The sequence below is a fragment of the Takifugu flavidus genome, chromosome 3, assembly GCF_003711565.1.
Source record: "Takifugu flavidus isolate HTHZ2018 chromosome 3, ASM371156v2, whole genome shotgun sequence".
Taxonomy (NCBI): domain Eukaryota; kingdom Metazoa; phylum Chordata; class Actinopteri; order Tetraodontiformes; family Tetraodontidae; genus Takifugu; species Takifugu flavidus.
In genome coordinates this window covers 10929400-10956179 of record NC_079522.1, presented here as the reverse complement: position 1 = coordinate 10956179, position 26780 = coordinate 10929400, and the positions used below count along the sequence as shown (strand labels likewise).

Below are 26780 nucleotides of genomic sequence, written 5' to 3'. Positions count from 1 at the left end.
CTTAACCGCGATAATATTTCTTAAATTATGACATCTGCTGCAGTTCAATAAATCTGGTACGTGGAATTAAAACGGTGTAAGTGTCAGTTTAGAACCTTTGTATTCACTCTGGACTGTCTGTCCACGCCCTTTGAAACAATACAATAGAAATCATGCGTGTCTTTTATCCAGTTACTCTGGTTCACCCCCAGACTAACACGCACATGAGTGTGTTCTCTGTTTGTGTTCGTAGTAAGGGTAAGTAATAGTGCCGGAGCGTGTGTGTGTGTGTGTGTGTGTGTGTGTGTGTGGTGTGTGTGTGTGTGTGTGTGTGTGTGTGTGTGCGTGCGTGCGTGCGTGCGTGTCGGCGCAGCAGATGCTGTAACTCTCCTGTACAGCGCCCCCTCTTTTCTCTCCGGTGCGCCTGCGTGCTGAAACCCACCGACTGACCGACCGAGCGCCGCCTGGACCGGCATCAGGAGGGACACCCCGGCGCTGCTGCAGGGAGGTCCACGGTGACGACGGACACTGCGGGCAGGAGCGGCCTGGCGTGCACGAACGGTGACGAGATGTGATGCGATGCCGCGCGGGATCTCAGTAACGTAAGAACAGCAGCAGCAACGGAGAGGAGGAGGAGAGGTGGAGGAGGAGGAGGAGGAGGAGGAGGAGGGCTGTCGAGGCTGTGCCGAGGAGGATGCAGCAGTGACCGACTGGTCCGAACACAACCGTCCGTCCAACGGCGCGATCAGCCCGGGGGCCTGGACCGATCCGATCGCATGTGAAGCCGCGGGGATGGACGGGTAGGCTGCGAAGAGGCACGAGGAGCGGAGCGACCGACGGTACCTAACGGGGGAGAGAGCTCGAGGAGGAGGAGGAGGAGGAGGAGGAGGAGAGAGGATGAATCCGGTGGATGGAGGAGGAGAAGCGGGCCCGGACGGCCTGGCGTCAGCAGGTAGAGCTCTGTGTGTGTGTGTGTGTGTGTGTGTGTGTGTGTGTGTGTGTGTGTGGGTACTGGGAGCTGTTTGTCGCCATGATGCCTCCACATCCGCCCATTGCCTCAGAGAGCGTGTGTGTGTGTGTAGCCTACACACATTAGTCATGTATTCAGTGAAAGTGTAGGCAGTGTGTGTGTGTGTCACCATTACTCCATCCAATAGCAGTGAGGTGTGTGAGTGTGTACCAGGGTGGAGGGTCCTACCAAGGAGGATTGTGGGAAGCCATGCAGGCTTTCTTGACTGGTGCTGTAATGTATCTTATAGTTAATGTAAGTGGGTAGACTGTGGTCACATGATGCTGCTCCATTCATTCCAGCAGAAAAAAGGGTTCTGTTACTGATACCAACAGAATATTCAGGATTTACTCAAGAAATTAATAAGAAAAATGAAAACTTGATTGGAATTTTTATACAAATAAGCTTGACTTAAAAATAGGAAATCATCGCATTCAGTTCATCATTATGAGATATTGTGAGATATTATCCACAGTCTGCATTGACTGCAGTTTCTTGCCCTGTTTTGGCCCATTGTACATTAACCTGCAGGTAACCATAGTAACAAGACAGGTCAGTTGTTGAAAGTGGGGCCTCCACTCTCTGAAGAAAAGTTTGTGTGTCTCTGTGACTGGCGAGCCACACCTTTCTGGCATCAGAGCAGCATGTGGCGCTCAAATGAGCCAAATAAAGCATTACAAGATGAGCCACACATTTAAACGCTATTGTGTTGTCAGTTTGTGAGAATCGACTACATGGAGAACATTGCACCCTTGAATCACACAAATGAGCTGTCAGCTTTCTCCCATGATGGTGAGAATTTGGACCGAAAATCAAAAATACCAACAAAAGACTGTGACCATGTGCTTGCCTTGATGCAGCTGTTATCAGTTTATCCAAACTAAACAAGATTGAACATGCAAATGAGACAAGCAGACTCAGGTCTGAGGATAGTTTACAAGAAACCTCTTGCGATGTTACATCGCTGATAATGGAGGGTATGGATTTTAGAAGCAGGAATATCTGAGCTCGCTCACTTGTTGTGGAAAATGCTGAAATGACTCAATAACATGATGCTAAATATTGTCCGTTTGGTTTTGTAATAATTAACTCGACTTGGTAAAAGGTTTTTCGGGCCAAACTTTTCCATAAACGTACGTTTAGCATATTTTGGACACATTTAGGTCAAAATTTTGTCTTTGAGGCTTCGTGGAGGCCTCACGGGAGGACATTGTTTTCCACGAAGAGCCTCAAAAACGTTGTGTATTGTGACAACTGGACATTGACTGAACACTTCACACAACCTGACAACATGAGAAACGTTCTGCTCGAGGCAACGAAAACATCAGCGTAAGAATTTGATTGTAAACGGGCAGCTGGATATTGTTGCTTAGGAAATAAATTACATTATACTCTGAACTAGCTTCTGTAATACGCCATCATTTTCTGAAACTGCTTTTATTTAACATCAATGTTTACTTTGATCCTGATTCATCTCATTATCATGACAAGATCCTGATCTTGAGGCTGTAACAGACATTGACAGTAAAGGCTGGGTCTCATTCTGAAACATCTCAAATTTTCACATAATTAAATTCCACTCCCTGTTCCTCTTGATTAGGTCCCCTTACACGATTCCAAAGTGTGCGTTCTCACCGAAAGGTCATCCGATTTGCCCGGCTCTGATGTATCACGGGCTGACATGTTGGCCAGTCAGAGGACGTCGTGGCCAAACGGATTCATTATTTTGGGTTGCGTCATCAGCGTGATGTGTCCTGACAGACTGACAGCCAAGTTTCTCTGAAGGCTTTTCATCTGCTCTGTTCTGCAGCTATTTTAGTCCTTCAACTGACTCCGTGTGTGTGTGTGTGTGTGTGTGTGTGTGTGTGTGTGTGTGTGTGTGTGTGGTTTGCTGGTATATGACAGCTTCATCTGACTGGAAATCCCTTCTCCAAATCCCAGTGCAGGTTTGGAGTCCCTCTGGTTGACAGTCGGATCAGGACCGGTCTGGCCTGACAGCGATCCAATTGAGGATCACTCGGGTTTTTGAACATGCGTCCTGGTTGCCTTCAGTTGGGTGTCGTTGCACGCGCTGGACTTAGTTTCAAGTGTATTGTCAGCCAGTCGATCAGTTTATCATGGGTACAAATGTCCTTTTTGAATCCTGACGTGTTTAGCAGTTACGCGGCTGTGGTGCGGTTGTGGCAACGGTCAAGCTACGGATGTCCTGACCCACTTCCTGCATTGGTTTCCATTAGAGACAGGTCGCGGTTCTGGCAAATTCTTCCAGGCGATGAATACTTAACCATCATCTGGCCCGAAACCAAGAAAAAGCTGTGAGGTTCCTAAACTAGACAGTGAAAAACATGCATTAACTTGTTTTATGTCGGAATCTAACGTATAAATTAGCATTTGATTTAGCTTTAAAAAAAACACCAAATGCACTTTTCATGCTATCTGGAACAGGAGGGATAAATATGAACTGCCATCTTGCTAAACATGGTGGGTTTATCCATATTCGTATGCAGCCTGGCACATTAAAGCCTGCCAATAAATAGAAAATTACAATAATTTTGCATAAAAGTCCAGCCTTGAAACATGGGTCACTTCCCCTCTCTAGTCCAGCTCTTCATCTACAGTAGCGCGCCAACATGCTTGCTAACATACGTCAGTGATGTCCAAACGTGAAACAACAGTTTTTGACAATGGAAACACAACATACATCTCTTAAGCTAACTACTATAACAAGTGAGAAAAATATGTATTTTCTTAAAAAATAGCAGTAGTTGGTGTTCAACATTCATGTCTGAAGGTTCAGAAATTCACATCTAGATGTATTTTAAGAGTACAAGAAAAGAAAAGAAGAGCTTTGTTAATCTAAACAGCTACTTCTGATGTAATCGTAGTCACTTTCAACAACACAGTTAATCTAATATTGTCAGTTTTTCATTATTTCTTTTCAAATGTAGCTAAAATATTTACTGAATAAGATCTTGTTTTTATGTCCAATTCAGTCAAGGTGAACTGCAACAAGACTGCTTGTCTTGCGTATTCTGTTAGGGATTTCGAGAATATCCAATCGCAGGTCCTAGCAATGGTCCTACTAGGTACCAATTGTGGGCTCTGTACATATAGAATGGATGTGATTGTGATTGGTGTATTTATCGATTTGTGGTTGGAGTCCTTCCACATCACTCAAGCTTCTAAAATGGGGTAAATGCCAGCAGGCTGTGATAATCCACTGAGTTTAAGGCAAACAATTACTTTAGGTTTAACAGACAAATCCGGGTCTAAACCATCACAACAGGGTTCGAAAAAAGAGACAGACAGGACCAAATTCGAAGGAAGTTAAATTGGAGAAACAGGAAACTGCAAAGAGGCTGAAAAAATAGAGTGTTCTCTTTCATCCTGCTCCCGTTTTAGGTTGTCTCCCTCTTGGAGGGTTATCACTGCCCGAGCTGCTAATGTGAGACGTTTAATGCCCTCTCAGTGTGTGTATGTGTGTGTGTGTGTGCACATCTCTGTGTCTGTGTGCTGGATTAGCTTCTTCCCGCTGTGCTGGATGATCTGACACACATGGGAGGCTTGTATATCTGTCTGCAGCACAGTGTCGACACACACGCTGAGCTGCAGGAGTCAGCTTTTTCTACTGAAACGTCTGTCTGCCTGTCTCAGAAGCCTCATTGGCCCTTATGTGGTGGGTGGGTGGGAAAAAAACACTTGCTAGTCCTTGTCCTTGTTTCGTTAAAAAGTAGGGAGCCTAAAATGTTTTTAAAATTCAGCAAATTTTGTTAAGATCTTAAAAGACACTCAGCCACTTTAGCATTGCTAACATTTTAGCGCTGCTGGCCGCTACTGTTACCACGCCAGTCGACTCTTCTGTTGTCAAAGAAACGTTTGAATTGACTGACATCTCTGACCTCCGGACAGGCCGCAGAGCATTGTTTTTAACTTGAGAGGGTCCCAGTGTTGTCATATCACACACACACGAGCGTGTGCGTGCTGTCAGGTTCATGCTTATGCCCCAACCGTCAGCTTAAAGAAGAGAAAAGAGAAAATATGCAGAGTGCTCGCATCTAAAACACGGTAGTGGGTCAGCTGTCCTCTTTCATGAGGCAGGACAGCTCACAGAGGTATACTGTTGCTTAGATATCTTGCTACTACTGCTAATTGCTCCATTATTGGGGCAAAATAAAGTACAATGTTTGCTGCTCATTGTTGTAAAATCACTGCTTCTGATGTTTTAGGCTCTGGCAAAACAGAATGTGTTCGAGCAGTCGATGTTCTGACGGTGCTCAGAGAGAAAGTGGCCTTCGTTTCAGGTAAAAAGCAGGCTGCACGCTTGTTTTCACCATTTCGGTCCACTTTGGTCTTCATCTAACTCACTTGTTTTCAAGGTGGAAGGGACAAACGTGGCGGACCAATCCTGACCTTCCCTGCCAGGACCAATCACGATCGAATAAAGCAGGAAGACCTCAGTCGATTGGTCACGTACCTGTCGACCATACCCAGGTGAGTCCCCGGAGGCGTATGACTTGAACACTCGTTGCCTCATCTCCTCACATGTTCTTCCTCCGACCCGCCCATCAGTGAGGATGTCCGAGCTCGTGGCTTCACTGTGGTGGTCGACATGCGGGGCAGCAAGTGGGAGAGTGTGAAGCCGGTGCTGCGGACGCTGCAGGAGTCGTTCTCCTCCAACATTAACACCGCGCTGCTCATCAAACCTGACACCTTCTGGCAAAAACACAAGACCAACCTGGGGAGCGCCAAGCTCAGCTTTGAGGTAAGTGTCGTAGCCATGCAGCTAATCAAGGCGGTGGGACTAATCATCACCTGAAGTCCCGTTAGTGCTGAATGAAGTCTCATTCGTATTTGTCGATTTGTAATCACGATAAATGAAGTTTCATTACTGCTGTGATTAATCACCGCTCCTGCTGGCAAATGAACTAGATCCAGTTGAACCGGTTCCTCATCTCTTCTGGTGCGTTTGCAGACCAGCCTGGTGTCTGTGGAGGGTCTGTCCCGGCTTGTTGACCCCTCCCAACTGACCTCTGACCTCGGTGGCTCTTTGGAGTACGATCACGTCGAGTGGACTGAGCTGCGTCTGGGCCTGGAGGAGTTCTTGGGCGCGGCATCGCAGCTGCTGGCCCAGCTGGATCAGTTGGAGGCTGGGTTGAACCATTTACCAGAGCCCCAAGATGTCGACGAGGCCCGCAAGTGGGTCGAGTCCCCGAGAACTAGAACTGCCCAGACGACTGACCAAACCCGTGAGATTATCTGTGTTCCATTACAGGCTTCTCGAGGAGCACGGTCGTCTTCGGAACACCATCGCCACAGCACCAGTTGACGCCCTTGAGCGCGAGGGGCGGAGCCTGTTGCAGCGAATGCGTCTCGGCCCCGCCCACGGCGATGCCTCTGCTGAAGGTGGCGGGGGTGGCAGTCACGGGAGCTGGTTGTCAGGTGGGGCGGACTTCCAGAGCGTGGCACCAAAGGTTTCGTCTCTTCTGGACCGGCTGCAAACGGCTCGCAGTCACCTGCTACAGAGCTGGAACGACAAGAAGCTCCATCTGGATCAAGCGCTGCAGCTACACTTGTTCGAGCAGGACGCGACCAAGGTGAGGCAGTCGGAACGAGAGATGCACCTCTGTGCTAGCAAAAGATAATCTGATGGAATTTTCATTTTGTGTCAGATGTCAGAGTGGATCGCGCACAGTAAAGACCTGTTCATGCAGAGTCTGACAGAGGTCGGCCAGAACCACCAGCATGCCCTTGACCTCCAGACACAACACCAGCACTTCACAGCCAACTGCATGGTCAGTTTTTAGGACCTGTACGAGTCACCTCGTGAGGACATCTCACACATTTGGCAACTTGAATGCAGTCAGAACCGTGTTGAGTCCTTTTTGTGTAAAGCCTGTGTGACGGATGTGTGTTTATGCGCAGAATGGCAGTGTGAATGTGGACAGTGTTGTTACCGTGGCAGCGAGGCTAGCAGAAGCCGGCCATTACGGGGCAGAGCGGATTACTCTGGTGTCATCGCGGCTACAAGAAGACTGGAAGTCTTTAACCTCGGCACTGGAGGAGCGTAGCAACACTCTCGCCATGGCCACCGGCTTCCACCAGGGGGCAGAGCAGGTGACCAGCTCTTCAATCTGCAAGATGATGAACAACCAAGTTTGCCTTCGCTCAACCAACCTGTCTGTCTTTCCCCCTGTGTGTCGGTCTGTGTGACTGGGCAGTTCCTGGTCAAAGTGGAGGGTTGGGTTCAGGCATGTTCTGAAGGTTCACTTCCATCGGCTACAGCAGAGCTGGAAGCTGCTGTGAAGAAACACCAAGAGCTGAATGAGGAGATCGCTGCCAGCTACACACAGGTACCTGTCTGTTGGCCACGCCCCTGTTGTTGTGGTTGTTGTTGTTGACTTGTTTGTCTTCTGACCACCTTTTTGTCTGCAGGTCAGCGAGAGTGGTAAAGTTTTATTGGATGTGCTCCAGGTTTGTCCATCAACAGATTCCAACAGCTCGGCAGCCAAGCCAGACTTCACGGCCGCCACCCACGGCATCATGGGAGTCCTTCACCAGGTCATGCAGGTACGTCTCACAAGAGTCCAATTCAGTGTTGGCGGGCAGATGACGCAGTGGGTCAAGTTTTCTTTTCCCTTTTGTGCAGGGTCAACACAAGGTTGAGGGGGCGTGGCAGCACCGTAAGCTCCGCCTCCACCAGCGTCTGCAGCTGTGTGTGTTTCAGCAGGATGTTAGACAGGTATGAGAACCAAAACCATGCATCCATACACACTTATTACTACCGCTTTAAAAGAACACCCTGGTCTATCCCTACCTCTCCGTCCCACAGGTGCTGGACTGGGTCGAGCAGCACGGGGAAGTTTTCTTGAACAAACACAGCGGCGTGGGCAAGACTCTTCACCGAGCACGGGCGCTGCAGAAGCGTCACGATGACTTCCAGCAGGTCGCTCAGGTAACATCTGGCATCAACAATTTAGAGGTGGTGTGAATGCGATGTAGTTTCCTTCCACTGCACATCGTACTGCGATATAAGGCCTTGATTAATGTGGCAGTTATGAAATATCTGGATTCACCATGATGAAAATCTAACACGAGGTCCCTGCACATGTGTGTGTGTGTGTGTGTGTGTGTGTGTGTGTGGGTGTCAGAACACTTACACAAATGCGGAGAAGCTTCTAGAAGCAGCAGATCAGCTGGCCCAGTCCGGAGAATGTGAAGAGGAGGAAATCTATCAGGCAGCAAGAGACCTGGAGCTCCGCATGCAGGTGCAACAAAAAATAAGTCAACAAGGTTTTTTTTAAATTTTGAGGAATTTGTTGTTGAATAATGGTTCATCCCTGTGCTGCAGGCTATGTACTGCGTTTGTAAGACTTTGTTGTTTGTTTGAAGGCCTTCATCCAGCGTGTTGAGCAGAGGAAGCTTCTGCTGGACCTCGCTGTGTCCTTCTACACACACACCAAGGAGGTAATAGCATACCAGAAAAGTGTAGCGTGTTATGCTGAGTATCTGTAGTATGACAGTAAGGATATTTTGCCTCTCCTTCAGTTGTCAGTATGGATGGAAGGCCTCCAGAAGCAGCTTTCCGCGGATCTCTGCATCTCTCCGGATTCTGTGGAGGCTCTGCAGACTCTGATCAGCCAGCAACAGCAGCAGCAGTCAAACACACAGGTACCTGCTGACCTTTGACCTCTGTCCTGCATTCTAGCCCCAGTGGTAACAATCTAACACCATCCTCACCTCTGACTCCCCCCCCTCCCACCTCTAACCCTCCCACTAACACTCCTTGTAACACTGACCCACAGGAAGCTGCGATGAGTGTCATCCGGGAAGGAGAAGACCTCATCCTGCAACTCAGGTACAACATGCAGAGTGGGCGTGTTTGATTTATTCACCAGGGCAGCTTGATCAATCAAGGATGATGGCACTGAAAAAGAAAAAAAAAAAAGCCTTCATTTCTGTATTCAAATTAATCATTGCAAATTGCTGCATTTAAATGTTTATTTTACAAATAAGTAGGAGAAAAAGACTGAACTCTATCTGCTGCCAGAAGTTAAAATGTATACAATGGTGACATAGAAAATGTTTAGGCATGTTTGTTTCCTTGCTTTGTAGGTTTCTAATGACATACATGAGTTTTGTGAGATGGTTTGTTGTGTTGTGTTATGTTTGGGAGCTCCATGGGACCGGTCAGTGGTGAAGGTGTGTGGAGTTGGTGTTTATCAGTAGGGGGTGAATATGATGAATTATATAATTTGTTTGCATAATTGTGCGTCGGTGCATTTTTTCCATTGCCCAGTGTAGGTCAGGAGTCTGTGTGGAATTGGTCAAATATTTTAGGTATTAGATCTTCTCTTGCGAGTGCATTTGTCTCCCACGTTGTTTACCTGACACATGCATGCTGGCTCCTTTTGTTTTTTCTTGATGAAGTCCTCCTTGCTGTGTTTATTTTTAGCTTCATCTTCAACAATTTTAGTTTCCTTTTATCCAGGCCCCAGGGGAGCTCAGTCGTCCATGTGGAGTCAGTGCTCCAGCAGCTGGAAGAGTCTCATGTTCAGCTGGAGGAACTTTTCCACCAGAGGAAGATCCGACTGGATGTTTACCTGCAACTCCGCATCCTGCACCAGTGCACGCTGGAGGTGCTATTTTAAAAAAAAAAATCAGTTTTCTTTTGACTCAAAGCTCTGTTCACTACTTCCATCTTGTTTTAAAGGTAACCGGGGAAATAGATGCCTGGAAGCAGGACCTCCAGAAACAGTCCCAGGACACAGAAAAGCTGGGATCCCCAAGATTAGCAGATACAAACCAGGACAAGCTAGCATTGTCACAGTCGCGGCTAATCGAGGCGAGCCCTGAGGTGCTCACGCTTGCACAGCAGCGCATTCACAGGTTAGTTGGCATCGTTAACAATAAACTGACATTACCAGTGCCACGACAACAACCGTGACTGACAGAGCACTTTATATGCAGACACATGGAGAGAAGGCTGGCTATGAACAATATGATCTATGAGGTCATTCAACAAGGTCATGACCTTCAGCAGTACATTACCGAGGTCCAGGCATCAGGTAAAATCATTGTTACAATTCAGGTTTCATTAACAACATAACTATTTTTTAAACATACTTCCTGATGTGTAGAATTCCTCATCTGCATATTGATGGAGAAATATGCAATGTTTTTAAATCATGGAAAACACTGATAGGTTATACAGAAATAAAAGAACTGGAGCTAGAACGGAGCCCTGTGGGACACCGCAGGAAATAACACAGCCGATACCAATGGTTTTTGACTTGCATCTAATTAATTTTTCTTTGAAATGAAGTTGTTTTTTTTTTTTAAATCTGACTAAAACTGTTGTGTTTGATAAATAATCAGAGCGGTCCAGCATTTCAAACTGTTTTCTGAGAAAAAGCAAAGTTTGTCAGAGAACCATGCAAAATGGGCCTGGTTTACAAACTTTGGTTGGTGGGTCACTTGTACAGTTGACATGACCTTAGTTACCTGGTCTCATTGATTGCTGAGAACCTGCAGATGTTAAGATGAGACACCTGAGTGAATCACAAAATCATCACTTAATGTTCCATCACTGTTCCTTCTTTGGATGGTGTTTCGTGAGAGCATTGACAAGTCTCTGAAAGTACCCCAGTGGGCTTTTAGAGAACATGTATTAAACATTACATTTAAAGGTTTCTAATGTTTTATGCCATTAAGATTTAATCTATTAAATTTGGGGTTCCAGCTGGTGAGTCAGGGCTTTCCCCCAGATTCCAATGAGATAGTTCAAGGGCATCAATCACAGAAAGTGGGAGAAAACAGAACAATCTGCAGTTAAAAATTCAGCTCGACATGAATTATTGTTGCTTCACTTCTGTCAAAACAGAGTAAAACACAGTGGAGCAGAATCAAGGAGAAGAGAATGAAACAGAAGCAAAGTCGTCAGCGTTTCTGTGCTCCAGCCGAGCATCAGTCTGACCAGTTCAGGAGCACACTGATGATATTAGGGGGAAGAGGGGCAGAGAGGATAATGGGGGGAGGGGGAAAAGGGTTGTCATGGAAACTGCTCTCTGAAGCACACAGCTGGTCCCCATGGAAACCAGGGTATTGAATTTGCCATAGAGATACACACGCAAAGGCATCCATGCGCTCAGACACACGCAGGGGTGAGATATAAAACACGTTTGTATCTCTGTTCTTCTGAGGACCTTGACGCAGAAGTCCTCAGTCTGAGGGTGTAACGTGGTTTGTGTGCGGGTCAGGTATCGCGCTGTCGGAGGCAGAGGGGGGGCTGTCTGCACAAGTGGAGGAGCTGCAGCGCCTCCTCCAGGACAAACAGAAGGAGCTGCAGCAGATTGCAGATCACACACACACACTGCTGGAACAGAACCTGCAGCTGAGACACCTGCAAAGCCAGGTCAAACAGGTAACTCTCACACAAACACGCGCACCCATACACACACGAGCAGAAACGTGACTGAACACCTGTCTGCCTGTGTGGGCGTAACTCAGGTGCTGGGCTGGATCTCCGAAGGTGAGGTCATGCTGTCGTCCTGCATGCTGAACTCCAGCTGTCTGTCTGAGGCTGAGCAGCTGCAGCGGGAACATGAGCGCCTCCAACAGGCCATAGAGGTTGATGCGCACACAGACATGCACTTTTGGTGGTGGGACCAATGCAAAGACATGAATTGAAATAACCAGTTTCCGCCATTATTTTCAGTCTCTGCTTCATGCCGACTCCCTGCAGAGAACCCATCAGGTGGCTCTGGCTCTGCAGCAGAGAGCAGAGCTGCTGGTCAGGTCAGTTATTGTCTGCATCGAGCACTGGGTCAGGCTGGACTCTCCAGCTCTGGACCAAAGACCATTTAAAATGGCAACAAAATCGATCCACAAAACAAACTGGTCCAAATTGTAGACGTACGCAGAGAGAATTTTTAATGAGTAACTTTCTTGAACCCTCAGATCAGGTCACTATGACCCAGATGCAGTGAGGGCTTGTGCCCAGACGGTGGCGCTACACTGGCAGACGCTCATGCTGAGGATTGAAGATAGACTCAAACTGGTCAACGCATCAGCAGCATTCTACAGGACATCGCAGCAGGTATCACCCGTCCCTCTGTCTGCCAGCCAACCTGTTTGCTTGTGTACCAACATGTCTGTCTCTCCAGGTGTGTGGGGTCCTGGAGAGCCTGGAGCAGGAGTACCGCAGGGAGGAGGACTGGTGTGGAGGTGGGGAGAGACAACCAGAACACCTCATGCCTCTGATCAGCAAACACATGGAGCAAAAAGAGGCTTTCTTGAAGGTGAAAACCCCAGAACAACCGCTCCCATTTGTCGTTTCCGGACTGTAAACTTGGGAGTTTCCAACCATGTTGATGGTTTTTTTCATACCATTTTAAAGACGAAGCCACAAAGAAATTGAATATAGATTAAAACTAATCTTTGAGCTTCATGGTAAAGTCACCTTTATATTTTAAGGCTTGCACTCTGGCCAGACGAAATGCTGAAGTCTTCCTCAAGTACATCCATCGCAACAGCGTCACCATGGCGAACATCTCAGGGCACAGCGTCACTGTCTCTGGAGTCACTGGGGTCACCGAGGTCACCGGACACTCAAGAGTACCGGAGCAACAGGTCAAAGGTGAACAAACACAAGCAGAACAACTCCAGTGGGGCCAGGTTAGAACCTTGAGGAACTCCAAGGCTAACTGGGATTAACTGGGTGTGTGTCTGTGTGTGCAGGGATCCTCAGTGAACTGCTCCAGAGGGAAAACAGAGTGCTTCATTTCTGGACTTTGAAGAAGCGTCGACTGGACCAGTGCCAACAGTACCTGATGTTTCAGAGTCACGCCCAACAGGTCATGGCCCCGCCTACCAACATTTGACATGTTTGAAAATGAGTTTTGGTGGCAAATGTGGTTACAATGCTATCCCGTTTCAGGCTTTGGACTGGCTGCAGCAGTCAGGCGAGCACTACCTGTCCACTCACACATCGCCAGGGGCAACGGTGGCTGAGACGCAAGAGCTGCTGAACCAACACAGAGAGTTCTGTGTGTCTGCAAAGGTGAGAAGAGACAGAAATACGGCCATAGTAGCATTTTTTGGTGCATCGCTCAGCTGACCCTCTGCTCCTCAGCACACCCAGGAGAAGGTTCACCTCTTGATCCAACTGGCCGAGAGCATGCTGGCGAAAGGCCACGCCCACCGCGTTGAGCTCCGACGCTGCGTTTCCACAGTGGATAAAAGATACCGGGAATTCACGGTCAGGATGGGACAATACCGCCATCAGCTGGAGACGGAGCTGGGAGGGTGCTCACAGGTACGTGGACCCAAACAGCACGGCCAAAAAAACAGCAGCTTTGATTTGATTCATCTTTTACAAAGCTGTTGTGTGTTGCACCGTCAGGATAATAAGGACTTAGAGCTGGAGCTGATCCCCAACAGTCTGTCTGACTCCGATCCCGAGGTGAACCTGTCCGACCCCAGTCATCAAGTCAGTGACGAGAAGAGGCGATCCGCTCGCAAGAAAGAGTGAGTAGCAAAGTGCTGACGCTAATGCTGATGATGACACTGCTCACGTGTGTCTGTGCGTGTTCTCAGGTACATCATGGCAGAGCTCCTTCAAACAGAACGGGTCTACGTCAGAGACCTGCAAGAGTGCATCGAGGTACATCGCAACGCAGTTCAACAAAAACAACAAACGCTGCCCTCTGCTGGCCTAGCTGCCTAAAGCACAACCTTCGGATTAAAACAGCGTCGTACGGTAACTAAGTGATGCTTTTTGGTGCAGACTTACCTGTGGGAAATGACGAGTGGCTCAGAGGACGTCCCTGCTGGTCTCGCCAACAAGGACGACGTTGTGTTTGGAAACATTCAGGACATCTATGAGTTTCACAACAGGTACAAACTCTGGGCTGTGTTAAAATACACATGAGGAAATAAATAAATTCACTGTAAAACTAAGAAGTGTGCCAGACCTGATACAACAATGAGTCCTTAAATTCTACCCTACTGACCTGTGTGGATGAACGCAGTCATCTGTTCTCTTTACCAGCATCTTCCTGAAGGAACTCGAAAACTACGAACAACTCCCTGAAGACGTTGGTCACTGTTTTGTTACCTGGGTAACCAGCATATCTTTTTTACAAATGACACAGAAGCACAATTACTGTTTTTCTCAGTTAAAACAGTCCATTCTTTCTTCCCCTCCACATCAGGCTGATAAGTTTCACATGTACGTAACGTACTGCAGGAACAAACCAGACTCCAGTTTATTGATCCAGCAGCACGGCGTCGGATTCTTTGAGGTGGAAATTAGAAATCTACTTGTATTAATAACTCATCTGTCATTTCATAGAGATAAACAAAACACACAAGAAGCAGTTTGTGATTGTTTTTAACCCACTTGTGTGTGACGTGTATGCAGGAAGTCCAGAGGAGACACGGCCTGGCCAACTCCATCTCCTCTGCCCTCATCAAGCCAGTTCAGCGGATCACCAAATACCAGCTGCTGCTCAAGGTAACTGGAAAACACTGTTAATATTAAGGAAAAACAAGTTATGACCCACAAAGAAAGTCTGAACACATGATGTGGAAGCTCAGAGAGTTTGAGCCAAATGATAAATGTTTAAAAGATCATTTGTGTTCCAGCTTTCTGAGGATTCTCTGGTTTGAAATGCTTTCTGATCACCAGCAAGATTTGATTGCAAACACCACTTTGTGCATGAAAATTAGCATAATTTACTAAATGACACGCTGCGTTTCAACTGTCAGAAACAAACATAGAAACTATATAATATATAAACAAATATATAAATAAATTAACAGAATTTTGGGGGAATTTGCAGGAGTTGCTGGCATGTTGTGAGGAGGGCAAAGGTGAAATCAAAGAAGGCCTGGATGTGATGCTGAGCGTCCCAAAGCGAGCTAATGATGCTATGCACGTTAGCATGCTGGAAGGTAACAAAGTTACACAGAAAAGGTCGACACGAGGATGAGAAATCCCACTAAAAATAAGCCTGAGATGTTTCTAGACATTGAAGAAGCTGCTGAAAAAGATCTCACTGTCCTGGTTCAGGTCTGGAGGAGGGTCTAGAGGTGCAGGGGGAGCTCCTGCTCCAGGACTCTTTCCTGGTTTGGGAGCCAAAGTCGCTGATCAGGAAGGGTCGGGATCGACACCTCTTTCTGTTTGAGCTGTCGCTCATCTTCAGCAAAGAGATCAAAGACTCGTCGGGACGAACAAAATACCTGTACAAGAGTCGCCTGAGGGTAACGCTAGCTCAGAAATTCAAATATCTAAAAATTCCACAGTAAAAGTGCAGTCACCGCAAAACTTTCCTGATACCATGTTCGCAAAAATAAATGTTGCTGCACAAAGAGAGAGACATAGAGAGAACTTATGGTAAATGTTCTCATCCAAACATTCCTTGATGTGGTTTATAGTCTCATAGTATCAACGAACGAACAGTTATGAAGATCACCCTCATCACCCTTTTAAAGTATGAAAACAGTGACCTTCTGTTACTGAGACATCTTTGCCTCCACGTTTCTCTCTGGGACTATCAGACTTCAGAGCTCGGTGTAACAGAGCACATCGAGGGGGATCCCTGTAAATTTGCCCTCTGGGTTGGACGAACGCCAACATCTGACAACAAGACCGTCTTGAAGGTTTGTGCCCTCAGCAGCGGGATTTTCCCGCCTTTGAATCCATCATGCTAATAGGCTAAATCACCCCCCCCGCCCCCCCCCCGCCCCTTTGCAAAGGCGTCATCGTTGGAGCTGAAGCAGGAGTGGGTCCGCAGCATTCGCCAGGTGATTCAGGAGAGGCGGGGCCACCTGCGGGGTGCACTCAGGGAGCCCATCCCTCTGCCCAAGACGCCAAACCCCACACTGGGGCGGCAGCGCAGCATCAGCCGCAGGTCAGCAGAAACGGTGAACAAAGCCTTGTTAGATGCCTCCCAGTAAATTACTGGGTCAGTGCTTCAAAGGGAAACTGGCATATGACCTTTGACCATTGTCCACCAAAGGTCATGACTAGTTTAAGTGCACCTCAAGTACATTCTGTCCTTTTTTTTTACCTTATCTCTTTACCTGGTTCCTCATTTGTAAATAGTGAAAGAAGCCCATTCATGTTCACAGGAGGTATTTTTAGTCACGTGGTTCTCGTGACACACTTTTAATGTTGTGGATGTTTGGCTGCAGAAACTGAAAACTCAGCGTTTCTCTCCGCTTCTCAGGGAGACCAGCGAGGACGCCGACAGTCTGGGTGATGCCAGCAGTCAACCCGACACCGTCTCCATAGCCTCACGAACATCGCAAAACACAGCGGACAGTGACAAGGTAAAACACACACACACACACACACACACACACACATAGACGCAGTGTTTATCCAGAGGGGTGTGTCGTCCGTCGTGACCTCATCACTGGCCACTGCTGGCTGTGTGTGTTTTCTGTGGGATATACGAGGGAGTTTCCATCGCTCCTTCCTTCTTGAAACTTTCGCTGGTTTTCTGCTCTCATCATCAGGTATGTTTGTGTTTGGCTGATGTGCTTCTGATGGTTCAAATGGAAACTTTGACAGATGTTGATAGATAGTGATTTAGCAGCGATGCCAGTTGGGAGCGTACTTTAACAGCTGTGATGGAATGATGGACTTGAATTAATGTGAAGTTTCATAATGAGCCATCGTCAGAGAGCTGGAGAGAAGCCTCACTAATTAGAAAAAACATAAATCTTTGCTCCCATTCGCTCGATAAGCTACGGTAGAGGAGGAAATTCCCTCCAGACACTCTTCGTTCCAGACTGTTTGTTTTTTAGCATTAGTATCGTATGAAAGTGTGGTTTGTCTCCCATCTGAGCATCAGTTATGTTCCTCTATATTGTCAAGGTCCGCAGAGGCATTTTATGCTTTCTGTCATCCAATTTTGTATCAGCTGCCATTGTTTTAACCTCGTCTGTATTCCTGCCCAGGGTGAGCAGGAATATTTTGTTATTCTGGCTTTGCTGTCTTTGGTATCTGACACCATTCAGGTGCAGTTGTTCCTCCTCCTAAATGGGTGTCCATCAGAATGGACGTCCTGTTACTTCACATTTCTGAATGAGTCGGGAGAATTACAGTAGCTCGGTTCCAGGACACTTTTCATTCAACATTTTAAAGCATAAATATTAAACAGGAGAGTAACAGCAGACAGAGTGAAAAATACACTGTGTACACCCTGACAGGACGGGCGCGTTTTTAACCTCTGTGTGCACATGTGCTGCTGGACAGCATCTGGCTACATCTGCATTGGATTTGGTCTGGGAACACCCTGTTGTTCCGTCTGTGTGCGCGCTTGTGTCTTTCCCAGTTGGACCCATTCTGCTGGATTTTAACTACATAAACAGACAGGCAGAACATCATTAGCAACATTAGTATATAAGATCACATGATGCTCTCCTAATGTTGCCTGGCCCATCAGCTGCCAGAAAGGTCTGCAGTGATTAGCCAGGAGAACATACATGTCACTGTGCATGTATGTTTCTAGGCTTCTAGTGTGTCATTGGTCCTCTGCTGAAGAGCTAAAATTGAAAATGAATATGCTGCAGAATATCGAGTCATCTGTAATTTGATAGTCTGTTCCTATTTAAGAGCCTGAACATGATCAGAAATCGGATAATTCAACATTGCTTTTTCAGACTAAACTCTGTCAGTACTGATGTTCTGATATTCAAAAATGTTGGAAAATGAATTAACCAGTACTCATAGTACAGTCCCAGACCCCAGAGAAAAGCCACATTTGACTTTTATTTCCCTCCTCAAACCTTCAAGCACACACCCGTCCATCTGCAGCTGTGAGGTCATGGCACTGCAGCACACACCCCTCTGGGAGCAGCACACCCCGACTCTACCACAGCCAAGTGGTCCAACTTTAGCTCGGAGAACTAACGCTCTTACCTGCACATGTCTGCAGCTGTCGGGAGGCTGTGAGTTAGTGGTGGTGTTGCTGGACTTTTCCTCCGGGGGACCGGGAGAGCTCAGCGTTCGCTGCGGTCAGACGGTCGAGCTGGTGGAGCGTTCAGCCGAGCGACCCGGGTGGTGTTTGGCCAGAACTACAGATCAAACGCCCCAGCAGGTAAGAGAAGGTCATGCCCTCAGGTGTAATGGGATGCGGCAAACACAGCTTTAAAAAGGCCTTGATGATAATGCGTGACAAAGCACATGGTGATTTATTCAGCACATTTATTCCAAATTTCTTGAAGGAACTTCATTTTGGGGTCCAATAGCATCGTAGTCAATAATTATTAACTGGTTGCTATGTCAACAGAGGGGAAATTCACAAAATTCTAATCTATTTTCCCTGCAGGAGGGTTTGCTGCCGATGAGCGCCCTCTGTCTGTCACACTCCCACAGTGCAGCCGACATGGAGGGGCTCATCCCGGCTTCCACCGCCTCCTCCACCACGTCCTCCACGTGCACAACCACCGCCTCTTCCTCCAACTCCTCCTCCACCATCACCACCACCTCTTCCTCCAATAGCTCCAACTCCTCCTCGACTCTGAGCACAGGGAGGGGTGAGTTTTCTGGGCCCTGTCTGTCAATCATGGGGGGGGGGGGCACTAATCAGTCATTAACAGCATTACCAGGCTACACACGTGGCAGCAGTGTGGTGCACCACTTATAGACCGCTGCAGCCAGATTCAATATTATTTTGCTTGTTTTTCATCCAACACTCCCCTTGTTTTTCTTGTCACTTCCACTTCAAACATGGGAAACCCTAAACATCCTCAACCTATAGAATATGTGAGACACCCCCACTTCCTTTCTGTCACCCTGTGCTGGCTCAACATTTAAACCCAAGTTTCTCAGGCCGGTTGTTTGCTCGCTCGGGTCCCTCTGTGTTCATGTCATAAAAAAGTCATTGTGTGTTACATTTGTGTGGCTGCGCTGCTGCTTAAGGCCAACGCCACAACTCTGACGGAGAGGGAATGTGGTTCAGCAGCGATAAATCTGTAATCTGGTTTGACAAGATTTCTCTCTTTCTGTCTCTAACACACACACACACACACACACACACACACACACACACACACACACACACACAGAGTTCAAATGTAAGACTAAACATTGAACATTGACCTGAAAGAGTTTCAGACTCAACAGGAATCTTTGTCTGAACTTCCCGGCCCCCTGCTGTGTCTTCTTCCCTGACGTTAAACAATAAGCTGCAGTTTAAAAATAACAGAGTTGCCTCTGGGTCACTGTTGCTTTTATTTAAAAGCTTTTCCTTCTCCTCCTGTTCCCAGCTGTTCTTTGAAGGACAACTTAGTTATTTAATAAATGATTTATTTCCCACGTAAATTGTAACCACACCCACATTTAGGTGTGTCCCGCCCACTTCAACCTACCTCCTTTGACCTCTGAAGTCTCTCACTTCACTCAGTCTGGTGGAGTGAAAAAACCTCTCTAGGTTGTTGTTTTTTTTGTCGTCTGATTTTTGACCTATTTTCCTGAATGGATTGATCTTGAAGGATGCAGCGTGGCAGAGGTGCATGCTGGGCTTGTTTTGCCATTCAGCAGTGGATTGTGGGAGAGGGAGAGGACGAGCAAGGTGGGTTGGAGAGACGGGGAGAAAAATGGAAATATATTTGGTTAATGAGTGGCAGGACAGTGGGTTAACGTTGATCGTTCTTAGCTATGTTTTGTAAGTTGGAATGTGAAAAGTCCTCAAGTTTGTTTTGGTCCAACAGGAAATGCAAGTTTTTATTGTTTAGTATAGTTCAAACAAAAGTCAGGAGCTTTTTTTTGTCTCTTCATGCTTTGTAGTACTGAAGGGAAGTGTCCTTTCTTCTCACTTTAACTTGTTCTGTGGCTGTGATGAGCTCATGTGTGAAATCTTGTCAAGTCTCTTTTGGTTCTCTACCACTGTGAGATGAATATTGTTCAGCACTGTTGTGTTTTATGGATTTGAAAAACAGATTTACCAGCTCTGAGTGTTGTGTGATTGTGTTTCTGCAGATTCTGGTGTGTACAGTATTGAAGGGCTCCAGAATCAAACCACTCAAAGTGAGACAAGTATCATCATTGAATTAACTCACCTTTTCCAAGTAGAGCCACCAAAATAAGTTTCGATTCTGATTACACCCGCCGTATTTCTTCAGGTGCAACATCGCCAACAGTTTATGGAGTAGGGGCGCCGCCAGGGGGTGCTGTTGGTTCTCCAGGGCAGAAACGCAGCGTCTCGGGAACTGGAAACACCTTGAAGGTGATCACTGACAGAACTAGGGCTGATAGATGAGAAATATGTCAGTGACAAACTCAGCTTTACTGGAATTGTATCGATGTTTGTTGCAGCGCTGGTTGACCAGTCCTGTCAGGAGGCTCAGTCAAGGAAAAGCTGATGGACAGAAGAAACCTCCAATCAGAACCCGGAGACGGGACAACAGATCTGAGCTGACTACACCCCTCACTGGCAATGCGCAGGTGGTACAAAAATGCAAGCGTGCTGTACACCTAAATGCAACATTCAATGAGTGCCGCCGCATGATGAGCAGTGGGAATACTGCAGATGGATTCCAAACTAAAGGAAGAGTACATTTGCATTTGAAGGAGTCTTTGAAAATGGGACAGTTTTGCCACCCTGCTGAGATGAAGCAGTCTTACAAGTCTCAAAGCCCCTCAAATGGGACACAGCTACAGACGTTACACATTTGAAGGCTTCACGTGCAGATTTTCTCCTGACTTCCCATTATTTATCCGAAACCTTGCCGAACTTAACCTAAATCGAATGTTTCCTTTTGTGCCAAGTGTGCACGGTCCCCAGACGGTGACTGTAAACACACACAACATCATGTTAAAGTGTTGTTTTAAAAAGATGGAATAATTGTATTTTTATCTCTGCAGAAGCTGAGGAAGGAGGAATCTGGGCAGAGTGGAGGAGAGGAAGAGCCTGAAGAAGAAAGTCACACGCCTCTGCCTCCACCCATGCAGATCATCAAAGACCCCAACAACCCTGAGGTAAAGAGCAGGAAATGGGGTCAAAGACGGAGGTGTGAAATTAGGGGGATTTTAGAGGAATATTTTTATCGCTCTGTAGCCACACAAGACAATTAGAGCACTTAGACACATTTGGACTCGTCTTTGCCTCCTTTAAACTACATCATTCAATTTGAGATTGGATCAGCGTTGTTTTGTTTTATTCAGGCTCTGGACTCAGACCAGGGGTCCAACGAGTCTGACAGCGAACAGCGAAATAAAGCACTAAGGGGACGCATGTAAGACGCGACATCAACTATCAGATAGTGAGGTCAAGCCAAAATTGAAACATTTCAAGCTAATTTTGATCTCTGCAGGTTTGTGGTCAACGAGATGATCCAATCAGAGAAAGATTACGTGAAGGACCTGGGTGTGATAGTGGAGGTGGGTCTGACTCTGCTGGATCGTGTGAGGTCTTTCACAAAGCTGATTTAATTCTCCCGCTCAGGGCTTCATGTCCAGGCTGGAAGTCAGAGGAATTCCAGAAGACATGAGAGGGAAGGACAAGATCGTTTTTGGCAACATCCAACAGATATACGACTGGCACCGCGAGTCCGTCTCCCTCACACACACACACACACACACACACACACACCAACACATTTGTTCTCACACTGACTCTACCTGTGCTTTTTCCCCAGTTTTTTCCTCGTAGAGTTGGAGCGTTGTGTACAAAACCATGACCTGTTGGCAGACCTCTTTATAAGACACGTGAGTTTATCAGTAACAGTGAATTCTAAATCAAAGTGAGTGTACCAAGGTGGACAAAAACTCTTGAATAAGATAATAAATGTATATTTTATGCATTTTTTGCAGGAGCGCCGCCTTCACATGTACATAGTTTACTGCCAGAACAAGCCAAGGTCAGAGTTCCTCGTCATCGAGTATGAGAAGTTCTTCGAGGTACTGGAGCACAATTTGTTGCTAAAGTGACTTATTCGTTTATTTATTAGTACCAATCTGAACCTGAGGGTTGATGACTTTGCAGGAAATCCAGCGTGAAATCAGCTGCAGGATGTCAGTCAGTGATTATCTGATCAAACCCATCCAGAGAATCACCAAATACCAGCTGCTGCTAAAGGTGAGCTAACCTCGTACGACCTCACGCCCACATACGTCCACATTATTCATTTTTTTTTCTTTTTCTTTAGGATTTTCTAAAGTACACATCGAAAGCAGGACTGGACTATGAAGAGATTGAGGTGAGTGTCGGGCTACCTTCCTATGGCCTCTGGGGGTGCTCTTGAGCCCCTGGACCTCAGCCTGGACCAAGAAGGAGTAAGGGGGCGGGCCTAAGATTGGCTTCAGTGTACATCACGCATGTCAATCAAATAGTTATAAAGGATCCTTTTCTCATTGATTATGAAAATAATTTCAGATGGACCACCAGATCATATTTTAGGATTTCGCTGTTGACACTGTTATGAGTTGAAGAGTATTTCCTTATTTTAAATGAATGGGAGAATATTGAACCCAGAGCTCTTTTGGAGCCAGCCCCCAGTTACTTTTGCATTGGCTTCAAATTTCAGACCAGAACACTACCTCTATCTTTTATATATAGCGTATGGCGTGCATGTACAACCCAAAGAGGAAGACTTTATCTCGAATCGGTGTCTTCAGTGGGCAGCATATCTGGTGATGGTGATGTCAGCGTTAGCAGAATAGTGAATCATCACCTTGGGAACAAACCGTCAACGTATGTCACGCATGTGTGTGTGTTTGTGTGCACAGAAAGCTCTGGAGCTGATGTCACTGGTGCCAAAACGCTGCAACGACATGATGAACCTGGGACGCCTGCAGGGATATGAGGTGTGTCACAGGTTTAAAGTTAGGATTAAAAATAGCATCAGTGAAAAAACACAGTCCCTGACCGTCTTTGCGCCTGTGTTCCAGGGAAAATTGACGTCTCAGGGAAAGCTGCTTCAGCAGGAGACCTTCTGTGTTTGGGAGCAGGACGGAGGCGTCCTGTCTCGAAGTAAAGAGCGCAGGGTCTTCCTGTTCGAACAGATTGTCATTTTCAGCGAACTGCTGCGCAAAGGCTCCAATAACCCTGGATACCAGTTTAAGAACAGCATCAAGGTTGGCCTGATGAGCACCAGCTTACGGCCATTCAGGATTATCTTGTTTTTTAAAAGGAGTAATTGTGTGATTTACCTGTGTCAGGTGAGTTACCTGGCGATGCAAGACAGCATAGACGGTGATCCCTGTAAGTTCGTGCTGTGGTCTCGCGGCTCGGCCGAACGCTTCACGCTGCAGGCGTCCTCAGCCAGCATCAAGATGACCTGGGTCGACACCATCGCCATCCTGCTAGATGCCCAAAACAACTTCTTGTCAGGTTTGGACTTTATTCCAGCTCCTGTGAATCAAAGCATCTTAAATTTGAATCCCTCCTGGTTTCCATCTGTGAAGCAATAGCGCCTTCATATTTTAGTAAATCAAACGTTGGTGTCCCCAGCTCTTCAGTCTCCTATCGAGTACCAGAGGAAGGAGGGCGGCATCACTGTTACCCGCCCTCTATCATCAGGGCGACCTCCGTCGGCCCCACCCACGCCCAACGGCCACGCCCCTCAGCCTCCTCCAGACAGCGAGCAGGACGATCAGGTTCATCTTCAAGTTGGCAAATGAGCGACTTTGCGATTGTGGGGTTTTTTTTGAGGGCTTTTGCAACATGCGCTGTTTCAGGAGCTGGTGCTGGTGCTGCAGGACTTTGTGGCGGTGCGGGAGGATGAGATCTCCGTGTTCCACGGGGAGAAGGTCCAGATCCTGGCATCCAACCAGCAGGGTCAGAGTTTGGTCTACAGGCCTGCCAACAGCGACTCGCCAGCCGCTGAGGGCTGGGTACCACGCAGCGTTCTCAAAACGCACTGACACATAAAAACAGTGACAGCAGGGTTACAGTCTGGTTTACAAACACACGTGGACTGACAACACCACAGGCTAACAGGGCCAAAAGCATGCCGGGAAATTCCTTTAGGATTACGCTTCATCCTCCGTGTGGACTGGAAACGCTCGACATCTGTTTGAAATATATTTGGGCCACACAATGAAAATTCAGGACATTACTGCAGCAAAGGACAGAGAATGTGAATAATTTATTTCATCTTTAATATCATTTAACTTGATTAGATTATGCAATTCGTAAGGACTCACATCAGCTTCATCTGTCCTGCTGCCCCCTATCGGTTGAGATGGCAAAATACAAGACAGGTGCCATTGACCAATGATGTCCCAAGGACAAGAAAATGGTTCTGGTTTGTCCTGAAAACACTAGTTGTCCCTACTTTAGGCCCTGAATAGCCACACACACACACAACACACGCACACACACACACACACACACACACACACACACACACACACAGCAGCAGCAGGTACTGTTAATTGCCTCCTGAACCTTCCTGGTGCTTCAACACTCCACCAAAAACAATACCGTCAGCTTCAGCGAACAGTTAACTGCCCCGAACATCCAATCACAACCACGGACAACTGTTCCCTGTAGGGGGGAACCGCCTCATCACTGGTAACGACAGACTGGAATTCTGGGAAGCAGCGGTCGCCTAGCTACCACGGACAATTTAAAAAACACCTTTAAGAAAGGTTCCTGGGGAAAGTGACATATCAGCTCATCAGAACTGAACGCTCTGCACGCCATCTTGTTAATATTGTGTACAAAATCAGACTGAGGACACACACATACACACACACACCACCGTTAGGATGAAGAATAATTATGGTGATTATGATGATAATAATAGAGTCTGTTTTTCACCTCAATAGAAAAAAGAGAGAAAGTGTTTGTCATATTAATGTTTGTAAGTGTGTCAGAGAGAGAGCGTGTGTGTGAGTGTTTGTGACTGCGTCCCGTGAGTGTGTGGTTTTTCCATGGACAGTTAGGTGGTGTCCCAATGTAGCGTTGCCATGTGTTTACGGGGACACCGGCTCTTTTGCATTCGTTTGTTAGTTTTTGGGGGCGGGGTCTTAAAATAATGAACCAGAGTTCCTGCTGCCTCCGCCTCCTGTCCCCCCCCCCCACCGTCCCTCCCTGGCGGGGTTCAGCTCTGGCCAGCTCCGAGATTCTGAATATGCATTTCTCGTTCCTGTACATAGACCCAACCTCCACTAACAGCTGTTCTCTCTGTCCGAACGGTCGGACTCAACTGTGACTGTCTCTCCAACACTCTCTCGATGTCTCTCCTCCTCTCTCTCCTCTCTCTCTCTCTCTCTCTACCTCTGTCTCTCTTTCTCTCTCTACCTCTCTGTCCGTCTCTCTGTTTCTCTGGTGCCATTCTCAGACAACACCCCAGTCCTTAAGGAGCTACAGCCTGTCAGGTGTGCTACAGCATTGGGCGGAATTTACGTGCACTATAATGTTGGTCGTACAGACAGAAATAACAAGAGTTTTTTTTTTTTGTTTATTTTTATTTTAAATCTAATTGTTTCAGACACCACATACACTGTAAAAACAAACATGTTATTTTATATGAGGAAGTTTGCATCAGGTCAGACTTAAAAGAAGACTTTTTGGGGCTAACTTCAAGCCAACGTGCTAAATGAAAATAACTTTGTTTTTAGAGTGTCAGACAGATTCCAGTTTGGGTTTAAAGGCGACACACACTGCTTATGCATTTAATCGTGGTCTTATTTTTACTTGACTCATGCTAACTGGTCGCATCGTAACATGGGAGAAATTACTTTTTACAGTATTTGTAATTTAAGGTGTGAGTCCCAGTGCATTTATTCTTTTTCACTCACATGGCCCTGCCCCAAACTATTTGAATTTAACAAGCAGCACATGCGAAGCCTCACAATTATTATCCAAATAATAATCATTTATTTAATTTAAACCCTGTTTTATAGAAACACATTTTTGGATTATCAAACGGTGACGTGACCAGCGTGTGTTGCAAGGTTATGTAATGCTTCATTCATGTAATGTGGGAGATAAAATTTCCTGACTGTTAGGAGTGTTCAGTAAACTTCACACAAGGTCTATTGTACAATTAAAAGCTTTGATATGTTTCTTTCTTAAAAAAAAAAGAAAAAGAAATCGAGACCAAACAGTATTTTTAATACAGCCCACTCTGGATTCAAAGCAACTGGTCTAAATTCCCACATGACATGAACACAGCATGAGTCTGGTGAATGACTAAAAAAAACAGGACGCTACCTTGTTCCCTGTTCATGCGTGGAACATTATTATTGTCTATGTCAATGTTGTGATTGGGAATGCAAAAAGTGTAGTACATTAAGAAATGTAACTTCTATTAGGGTCAAAACATCTACAGAAAATGATCTCAACATTGCAATTAGTCAACTCGGAGTGCACAGAATGATATAGGATAGGATCAAGTGTACTCAAAAGTGTGCCAGACAGTGCACGGGAAGGAGTGCATGATGAAGAGTTTAGGGTGGAAGGTAGTGCACTATGGAGGAGTAAATGTTCTCAGATACATTTGTACTCAAACATGACGCACTATGGTTTTAGGGTGAAGAATAGCACAAAACGAAGGGCCTTTGTTGGCTATTAGATGCTATGCAGGGTGTAGCATAAAATGCAGTGCGCTACAAAGTTTTAAATCGGCACCTCATGTACTGTAGGAGGTTTAGGGTGGAAAATGGTGTACTACAAAGGGCGTAGGGTGCTGTTTGAGACCTAGCCTCGTCGCCAATTGGCCGACTCAATAAACGATCAAACAGTGTTATTTGTACAGAACTAACAGCTGCTAAGTGACTGCTAACAGCTCTCTGTCGTTGTTTGTAATAAACTTCATTTTTCATCCAAAA

At 46.5% G+C, this 26780-nt stretch overlaps 1 protein-coding gene across 2 annotated transcripts; it reads left to right on the top strand.

Moving 5' to 3' along the window:
• The first annotated feature begins 643 nt into the window (after positions 1–643).
• LOC130522221 (kalirin-like) lies at positions 644–26780 on the top strand. 2 transcript variants are annotated; one of them, XM_057026323.1, is made up of 57 exons: positions 644–931; positions 5215–5289; positions 5365–5479; positions 5558–5750; positions 5961–6184; positions 6261–6582; positions 6658–6780; positions 6911–7102; positions 7207–7338; positions 7421–7555; positions 7635–7727; positions 7818–7940; positions 8137–8253; positions 8378–8452; positions 8534–8656; positions 8791–8843; positions 9477–9624; positions 9699–9874; positions 9956–10053; positions 11245–11408; positions 11495–11614; positions 11703–11782; positions 11945–12083; positions 12151–12285; positions 12461–12623; positions 12725–12840; positions 12924–13046; positions 13119–13301; positions 13389–13513; positions 13583–13649; positions 13773–13882; positions 14037–14106; positions 14200–14289; positions 14409–14501; positions 14830–14941; positions 15060–15250; positions 15548–15649; positions 15746–15900; positions 16219–16321; positions 17935–18096; positions 18328–18535; positions 19980–20027; positions 20123–20226; positions 20316–20444; positions 20868–20978; positions 21165–21235; positions 21314–21380; positions 21445–21548; positions 21638–21707; positions 21813–21899; positions 21985–22077; positions 22148–22198; positions 22728–22805; positions 22890–23075; positions 23160–23331; positions 23452–23597; positions 23679–26780. In XM_057026323.1, the coding sequence occupies exons 1-57, from the start codon at positions 877–879 to the stop codon at positions 23862–23864; spliced, it is 7086 nt and encodes a 2361-aa protein (XP_056882303.1). In that variant the 5' UTR covers positions 644–876; the 3' UTR covers positions 23865–26780. The 2 variants fall into 2 exon arrangements, with proteins under 2 accessions (XP_056882303.1, XP_056882302.1); XM_057026322.1 differs by having other exon boundaries at positions 20865–20978.

Bases quoted from the DNA above. Each gene is read 5' to 3' on its own strand.
- LOC130522221 (XM_057026322.1), top strand. From the start codon at position 877: ATGAATCCGGTGGATGGAGGAGGAGAAGCGGGCCCGGACGGCCTGGCG. The intron at 6,583-6,657 runs GTGAGGCAGTCG...ATTTTGTGTCAG, and splicing joins TCGAGCAGGACGCGACCAAG to ATGTCAGAGTGGATCGCGCA. The intron at 8,453-8,533 runs GTAATAGCATAC...CCTCTCCTTCAG, and splicing joins TCTACACACACACCAAGGAG to TTGTCAGTATGGATGGAAGG.